The sequence below is a fragment of the Colobus angolensis genome, unplaced genomic scaffold, assembly GCF_000951035.1.
Source record: "Colobus angolensis palliatus isolate OR3802 unplaced genomic scaffold, Cang.pa_1.0 Scaffold240, whole genome shotgun sequence".
Lineage (NCBI taxonomy): Eukaryota > Metazoa > Chordata > Mammalia > Primates > Cercopithecidae > Colobus > Colobus angolensis.
This window is the reverse complement of record NW_012115600.1, coordinates 1,657,105-1,666,202: the sequence shown is the minus strand read 5'-3', so window position 1 is coordinate 1,666,202 and position 9,098 is coordinate 1,657,105. Positions and strand designations below refer to the sequence as shown.

Here is a 9,098-nt window from a genome sequence, read left to right as displayed (position 1 = left end):
AGCACTTTGGGAGGCCGAGGCAGATGGATCACCTGAGGTCAGGAGTTCAAGACCAGCCTGGCCAACATGGTGAAACCCATCTCTACTAAAAATACAAAAGTTGGTGGTGCACGCCTGTAGTCCCAGCTACTTGGGAGGCTGTGAGGCAGGAGAATCACATGAACCTGGGAGGTGGAAGTTGCAGTGAGCCAAGAGCGATCGAGCTACTGCATTCCAGCCTGGGTGACAGAGTGAGACTTCACCTCAAAAAAAAAAAAAATTGCTTAGTGTCTCAGTCAGTTCAGGCTACTATAACAACTTACCACAGACTGGGTGGCTTAGGCAACATTTACTTCTCACAGTTCAAGGCTGGAAGTCCAAGATCAAGGCGCTGGCCAATTCTGTGTCTGGTGAGGGCCCTCTTCCTGGTTTGCAGACTGCCATCTTCTCATTTCCTCACGTGGTGGAGAACAAGGAGCAAGAACAAACTCTCATTTCTCTTATGAGGGAGAATCCTATTCATGAAGCCTCTACACACGTGACCTAATTACCTCCAAAGGCCCACCTCCTAATCCTGTCACACTGGGGCTTAGGATTTCAGCATAGGAATTTTGGAGAGGGCACAAACATTTAGTCCATAACACTTGAGTTGTGTCTTTTTAAATGCATATTCTGAGGCCCCAACCCAAGACTTTGTGCTTAAGGAACAGATACAGTGATGTAAAATTTTGATGGCTGGAACTTTCCTTAGTCTTTGAAAAGAGTTGAGACAACAGACATCATAGAGAAGTTCCAGGGGGCTGGGCAAGGTGCCTCATGCCTGTAATCCCTGCACTTTGGGAGGCCAAGGCAGACTGATTGAGCTCAAGAGCTCGAGACCAGCCTGGGCAACATGGCAAAACCCCATCTCTTCCAAAAAAATACCCAAAAATTACCTGGGAGTGGCGGTGCACATCTCTAGTCACAGCTACTTGGGAGGCTGAGGTGGGAGGAACACTTGAGCCTGGGAGGTTGAGGCTGCAGTGAGCCAAGATCCCACCACTGCACTCCAGCCTGGGTGACAGAGTGAGACAGTCTCAAAAAGAAAAAAAGAGCAAGAGAAAGAAGTCCAGGGGCCTCTGAAGACAAACTGTTTCACCATTTGGCAAATAACCAGAAAGAGATAAAAGTGGATGAGAAACCCTGTGATGGGGGCATCTGTCAAGCTGATAAGCCAGGTAGGATTCTGCTGGGCATCAGTTACATGAAGCAGACAAAATATCTCATTCTTAGAAATGGCTGTTGAATTTGAGGAAAAGAATTTTTAGGTTGGGCACCGTGGCTTACACCTGTAATCCCAGCGCTTTGGGAGGCCAAAACGGGCAGATGGCTTGAGGTTGGGAGTTCGAGACCAGCCTGGCCAATATGGTGAAACCCTGTCTCTACTAAAAATACAAAAATTAGCTGGGCATGGTGGCACATGTTTGTAATCCCAGCTACTCGGGAGGCTGAGGCTGCAATGAGTCCAGATCGTGCCACTGCACACCAGCCTGGACAACAAAGTGAGACTGTCTCAAAAAAAAAACCCAGAAATGACTGTGGCCTTGGCTCAGGCATCTTTTGTTTTGGAGGTCGGCTTTGCTTCAGAGACCAAATTGGGTATGTGTGTCAGTGTGTGAGATGGTAAATGTGACTGAGAGCATGTGTTTTGGAATCAGGCCAACACATAGCACCACTGCTCAGTGATTCTGTGACCTTAAGCAAGTTCTTCATCTCTCTGTGCTTCAGTTTTCTCATTTTCATTAAAACAATTTTTAAAAATGTATTTCTACAGATACTATGGTGACTTAAGTTCTCATTTTATTTTTTAATCCCCTGGATTTACCAGGATTAAGTTGTCATTTTTAAACTGGGACCATGACTGTTTACCACAGATCACTGTGGTAAGAGGTAGTGTGTGTACACAAGGAGGAATGGTGGCACCTAGTAGGTGCATAATCAATAAAGCCAGTTACTCCTCCCCAACTGTAAGTGACAGAGTCTATGACTCCATATCCTAAGGTCTAATACAGGTCCTGGCTCAGCCAATGTTTAATTAATCGATAAAGGACAGATTTGTATGTTTGATGGAAGGTCCAATCCACTTGCTGTATGCAGGGTTGAAGCCAAACCGTGGCTCCATTAGCAAGTGCTAAAGCTCCTGCAGCTCAGCCAGAGCCACCACAGCAGGTTCTCATTAAGTCCTTGCTGGCACGACTTTGCTGCATTCGTGTTCCTTCTGTTCTCATTAGAACGCCTGTGTAAGCTGAGACCTACTGGGCCCTCACAGCCCCTGGAAACTGAAAGGTAGAGTGGCACAAACCTTGCAGTCAGAGAATCATGATGTTAAATCCTTTTGCCACTTTATTAGCTGTGCAACTTGGTCATGTTAATTTCACTCTTCCCCCCGCAACCCCCCCCCCTTTTTTTTTTTCGGGGGGGGAGACAGGGTCTTGCTCTGTCGCCCACGCTGGAGTGCAGTGGCAATCATGGCTCAACCTCCTGGGCTCAAACCATCCTCCCACCTCAAACTCCCGAGTGACTGGGACTAAAGGTGTGTGCCACCACACCCAGCTAGTTTTTTTTGTATCTTTTGTAGAGATAGGGTTTTGCCATGTTGCCGAGGCCGGCCTCGAACTCCTGAACTCCAGCAATTCACCCGCCTTGGCCTCCCAAAGTCCTGGGATTACAGGCATGAGCCACAGTACCCCCTGACCCCCTATCCGTTTTATTTTGAGATGAAAAAAAAAAAAGAGAGATGGGTTTTGCCATGTTGCCCAGGCTAGTCTTGCTCTGTCACTTAGACTGGGGTGCACTGACATAATCACAGATCACTGTAGCCTTGACCTCCCAAGCTCAAGTGATCCTCCCGCCTCAGCCTCCCACGTAGCCGGGACTATAGGTGCACCATCACACCTGGCTAATTTTTAATCTTTTAAGAGACAGGGCCTCAATATGTTGCTCAGGCTGGTCTTGAACTCTTGGGCTCAGGCAATCCTCCTGCCCCCGCCCTTCAAAGTGTTGGGATTATAGGTATGAGCCACCATGCCTGGCCCCATTTCACCCCTTTGAACCAGTTTCTGATTTTAAGATGGGGTTACCAGGGTTCCAAGTCTAACAAGGGACAGTGCCCTGCAAATGCTGAGTTCCCTCCCTTTGCTGACAGAATTCTTTCCCCTGAAACTCCTCTTTCCTCGTCCTACTATGTTACCAACAGAAATTCGGCATCGTTTAAGGCCCAGCCCAAGGATACTGATTAAAATCTCTGCCTTAGGAGGTTGCGGTGGGCCGAGATCACCTCCCCCAGACATCGGCCTAGGCAACAAGAGCGAAACTCCATCTCAAAAAAAAAAGTCTCTGGCCAGGCGCGGTGGCTCACGCCTGTAATCCCAGCACTTTGGGAGGCCAACGAGGGCAGATCACGAGGTCAGGAGATCGAGACCATCCTGGCTAACATGGTGAAACCCTGTCTCTACTAAAAATACAAAAAATTAGCCAGGCGTGATTAGTCCCAGCTACTCGGGAGGCTGAGGCAGGAGAATGGCGTGAACCTGGGAGGCGGAGCTTGCAGTGAGCGGAGATCGCGCCACTGCACTCCAGCCTGGGAGACAGAGCCAGACACTATCTTTAAAAGAAAAAAAAAGTCTCTGCCTTAAACAGTCCTGATTAAAAAATCAGGCATTTTCTAACTTCTTTTCACTGACACTGTAAGTAATGAAGACACAGTATATGGAGTTTTTTGTTTTTTATTTAGACATGGAATCTTCCTTTTCATATAACTTATCTAATTAAAATATTCATCTCGGTAGTTACCACAAAAAAGTAACATAGAAAATTGTATTTACATTTTGGGATCAAAATACAAATGAAGAGCAGGATGACACCTTGCTCCTTTCCCTCCCGCTTCCCAGAAAGAAAAAGCCCCAAAGAAACTGCTCAGTACACCAAGGATCAAAGGGGTAATCTGTAATTTGGTGATTTGTATGTAGTGTAGCACAGAAAAAAAATTGCACGAGTTTTTCCATAAATGAGACCAAAGGTTCAAATTCATCCTGTGTCAGGTTCAAATTCATCCTGTGTCTGCTCTGCAGTCATTTTAGTAAGCTGGGCAAGGAGGTCATTTAGAAATTGGGTTTTTCCTCTTGCCCCTGACTCTTCACACCAAGTCACATCCCTGATGTAGATACTCTTGGGGGAGGGGAAAAGATCTGGCTCTATGCAAACAGGGTTCATCAAAAATCTTTATGTGCCAAAATGGATACTGACATTGATATGAACAAATCTGCCTTTTCTTCCCTCCCTGCCTAAAGACTCCTAATGGAAATTAAATCATACACAACTGAATCTAAGATATGAAAAACTGGTTTCAATGACAAAGACTTGAACACAGTTAAGAGACAAATTCAAGGTGGTAGACACCTAGAAAAAGCTATTCTAGGCAGCAGACATCTGATACCTGACCCAAATGTTCATTTGGTTTCAGGTAAGAGGCTTCCTAATATTAGATTTGGGGGGCCAGGCTAGGGATAGGGGTGGAATGGTGTACAAGTGACCAAGAGAAGTAATGCTTTACCCAATTCAAAAATATAGCAAATTAAAACACAGTAACGTTTGTGTCCTGTCACAATAGGCACCCCGCACAGCAATTCACACTGAACAATGTCGAGTTTCTGCTGAACACACTTCCTACATTGCTCTGGAATTCAAACTTGGCCTGAGGTCTCCAGTTACAGAAAACACTGGCTCTGTATCTTGGGCTTTGAGAAAACTTGTCAGGCTGTCACATTACCATCCCCTCAGTCTGCATGTCAGGTTCCTTAAGGACGCACATCTCAAATGTATGGCAGCTACCTCCACCTGGGTCACAACCAAGTGGGTTTCTACTAGATCGATGTTCCTTGACAGCCAACAAGGGAGCTGACATTGCCCTCCTAAGTTCTGATCTTGCTCCTGTTCAACTGGAACTTGATGGATCCCATGTGGTTTGCCCCATCCTGACGCTGTGGCTCAGACACTCTCCTCTCCCTAAGCTGGTCCTTCCCTCCAAATCCTGCTTAAACAGAAGGTAGAAAACGCTTCAGCAGCAAAGTTCTCTTCCCAAGCCAACAGTTTTGTTCTTCCAATCACATGATCTTACCTTTTAAATAAAAGGCAAAACAAACCAATTTCCAACATAGCATTACAGCTTTAAAAACCATTCACTTCTCATAGTGATTCACAGAGAACAAGAGATTAAAGTGCTGGCTTTTAAATGTCTAAAGTTGCATTCAGGGCTACAAAATGCCCTGCCATGTGTTTGTTTTTCCTTCATGCTGTTGAGGAGAAGGAAAGATAGGGAAAGGGACTGGGGGGAAACCCAAAAATTTTCAATCAGATACTGGAAATTGTAAAAGTGGGAAGTGGGGAGTTCTGTGCAAATCAGTCTCCCAAGGTTCTGTGTCCTCTAGTGAGCCTCAAAGAAAAAAAAACAAAAAGGTAGGGACTCACAAAAAGGATGAGGGAAAGGCTCCAGACCTACAGAGCACCTCCCTTAATAAATACTAGTGAGTAAGAAAGAGATGCTCCTGCACAGGAATGCGCAGCGACACTGGGGAGGGCCTGAGGTGGAGTCCACCGTGCCCTGTCGCCCCACTGAGGCTCCCTTGGGGATGGGCGGTCTGGTGCTCACTCCTCGCCCTATGTGCAGCAGGTACTGTGCCGGCTCTGGAGATGCCCAGTCCTCTGTCTGGACCAGAGTCCACTCAGGAGAGCTGAGCTGGGGCAGGAGAATGGCTTTCACTAGGCTTTCATCTGATTTTAATAAGGACCTGGAAGATAAAAGGCTAAATGTGTGGTAGAGGACAAAAAACAAAAACAAAAACAAACCTGGGGGGTAATATAAATACAATCTGGGGGCAATATTTATTAATTAAAACTATGTCTTATAGTTTACAAAGATGCTAATGAACAACAAAAGTATAATTGACCTTTAAAATCCTCAGTGAGACAGAGGCTTCACATCTTCTTCAGAATTCTGAAGTGTGCTCCAGGCAGGGAGGCGGGGCTGTGGCACGCAGGTTCCCAGGGGCAGCACCTGCAGACTGCAGGACTCGGAGACCAAAAGGATCCACAAAGCAAGACTCCAGTTCCCTGTAGAATTCCATTCCCCAACCCCCACTTTCCTTGTATTCTTGCCTCCCCAGATTCCATTTCCAAGGCAAGTCCTCAGTTTATCGTCGGGAGAATCTGTTCTTGAAAGCTTTAATTGTCTTGGCCATCATTGGAGCAATTTCTGTGAAAAGAGAAACAAGGCAGCTGTCTCAGATCTATGGCGGCTTAGACACACCCCCAGTGGTTTACAGTCAAAGCCAGCTCTGCTACTCTTGGCTGTGCACCACCAGGCAGAGATACAAGTAGTAACCATCTCCTCTGTTTACAATGCAATAAAAGCAGCAGCAAAGAGCAGACACTTTCAGAGGACCTGCCAGGGGCATAATAACCACTCTCTAACTATCTGCACCAAGGCTCAGAGAGCCTGGCCAACTTGCCCATGGTTGTACAGTAAGGTACAGAATTGCAATTCAATCTTTGTCAGACTTTCTTGTTATTTTTTTAAAGAAAGGGTCTCACTCTGTCACCCTGGCTAGGGTGCAGTGGCACAATCACAGCACACTGTAGCCTCTACCTCCTAGGCTCCAGAGTAGCTGGGACTACAGGAGTATGCCAGCATGCCTGGCTAATTTTTTTTTATTTTCTGTAAAGTCAGGGTCTCACTATGTTGCTCAGGCTGGTCTCAATCTCCTGGGCTCAAGCATCCTCCTACCCCAGCCTCCCAAAATGCTGGGATGACAGGTGTGTGTGAACCACTGCACCCTGGCCTTTGCCAGACTCTAAAGGCCATACTTGGACATAACTTTGCCTCACAAATAGCCAAACCAGTAAACAGCCCGTCTACCCCTAGTCTGTCCAGTGTAGAAACAGGTCTAAGGTGGCTCTGCAAGTACTGCCTAAGGAGGGCCAGCCTGCCTCCTGAATGGTTAATCTGAGCATAGCTGCTGCTCAAGCCAGGACTCCTGCCCTCCCACAGGCCCTGCAATTAATACAGAATAAGACTTAAGTCAGGACATCCCCTTAGGATATTGGGGATAGTCTATGGTAATAAAGTTAACAAAATACAAAATAGACGCAACTAGATATAAAGAATAAATATTTGGAAGACCCAACTGGGCATGGTGGCTCACGCCTGTAATCCCAGCACTTTGGGAAGCTGAGGCAGGCGGATCACGAGGTCAAGAGATTGAGACTATCCTGGCTAACACGGTGAAACCCTGTCTCCACTAAAAAATAGAAAAAATTAGGCAGGCGTGGTGGTGGGCACCTATAGTCCCAGGTACTCAGGAGGCTGAGGCAGGAGAATGGTGTGAACCCGAAAGGCGGAGCTTGCAGTGAGCTGAGATCATGCCACTGCATTCTAGCCTGGGTGACAGAGCGAGACTCCGTCTCAAAAAAAAAAAGAGACAGCATCTGTCACCCAGGCTAGAGTGCAGTGGTATGATCTAGGCTGACTGAAGCCTCGACCTCCCAGGCTCAAGTGATCCTCCCACCTCAGTCTCCTGAGTAGTTGGGACTACAGACATGTACCACTATACCCAATTTTTTTTTTTTTTTTTTGAGACGGAGTCTCGCTCTGTGGCCCAGGCTGGAGTGCAGTGGCCGGATCTCAGCTCACTGCAATCTCCGCCTCCCGGGTTTACGCCATTCTCCTGCCTCAGCCTCCCGAGTAGCTGGGACTACAGGCGCCCGGCTAATTTTTTGTATTTTTTAGTAGAGACGGGGTTTCACCGTGTTAGCCAGGATGGTCTTGATCTCCCGACCTCGTGATCCGCCCGTCTCAGCCTCCCAAAGTGCTGGGATTACAGGCTTGAGCCACCGCGCCCGGCCTACTATGCCCAATTTTTAAATTTTGTAGAGAGAGGGTCTCGTTATGTTGCCCAGGCTGGTCTTGAACTCCTGGGTTCAAGGGATCCTCCTGCCTCAGCCTGCCAGAGTGCTGGGATTACAGGCATGAGCCACCGCACCTGGACTGAACTATAATTATTTAAGAGATATAGTGCACTATGGACAAAGCAGAGGGAAGGAGGGACTGACATTCAGCCCAGCTATGTGCAAGGCATCACGCACATGCAACATGCAGTCCACAAAATGTAATACAGTGAATAATGACATTGAGAGTTAAAAACTAGTTCTGAAATAATATTTGAGCAGGAACTCCAAGTTACTTACTCTTCACAGTGGGTTTCCTAGGATCATAGGAAACAGTGCTGCTGACCACTGGTGCCAAGTGGGCACTGCTGGTGCTTGGGCCATCATAGGCCGGCTCCTCGGGGCTGGGGTTAAAGCTGTTGCTACTGGCGGAAGCATGGCTGCTTGCCGTGGGGTACGGGGCTGGCTTAATCCTGCAACACAGGACAACACTGGTTAGTCATGAGCACAAGAAATCTGCCCTGAGCATGAAGAGCCTGAAGCTGGCCTGTGTGAGGATGACTCACCCTGTCTGTGGCTTTGACCAGTGGACCCTAGCACCCTGGATTCTGGTGGTGGCTCAGAGATGTCTGCATTATCCTTTCAGAATCAATGATAATCTCAACTAACTTTTCACTGTTTTGGTATAAATCTGTATTTTGAAAATGCTAATGTGGCTTAGACAAAATAACAGTCATTGCAGAAATGTGTTTTTTGTTTAGATGAGAAAAGGGAAAGCATAAGGGAATGTTTCCCATAAGCCAGGCTTTGCTCTGCATTTAACCTTGACTACCCTAGGACAGGAGAAATTATCACCTTGCACTGCAGTCCAAGAAGCAGAGGCTGAGGGAGGTGAGGGAAGTGCTGAGCTGATGAGGTCTGCCTCCAGAGTCCACCGTCTGCACTGCCTGGCTTTCACCAAAAGCAATTTGCTTCCTGCCGCTATGGCTACCTCTTAAGGGTTGATAGCAAACAAAAGCCAGGTAAGAACACAGATCTTACTTGATTTTCTCAGGGACAGCTGCTCCTCCCGTTCCAAACTTTTCCTGCCTCCTCCGGACGTCACGAGGTGGCTTGGCCACAGAGTTGACAAAGGCCAT

At 47.2% G+C, this 9,098-nt stretch overlaps 1 protein-coding gene across 1 annotated transcript in view; it reads right to left on the bottom strand.

Annotated features, from left to right (window-relative positions):
- Window positions 1-3,727: 3,727 nt before the first annotated feature.
- The window catches only part of LOC105514296 (60S ribosomal protein L11), a 93,788-nt gene continuing 88,417 nt past the window's right edge, over window positions 3,728-9,098 (bottom strand). Inside the window, exons 14-16 of the mRNA XM_011945567.1 lie at window positions 9,001-9,048; window positions 8,260-8,432; window positions 3,728-6,268 (exon numbers count right to left, since the gene is read on the bottom strand). Coding sequence (XP_011800957.1) covers window positions 6,207-6,268; window positions 8,260-8,432; window positions 9,001-9,048 — 283 coding nt within the window. The 3' untranslated portion in view covers window positions 3,728-6,206. The remainder of the gene's footprint in view (window positions 6,269-8,259; window positions 8,433-9,000; window positions 9,049-9,098) is intronic.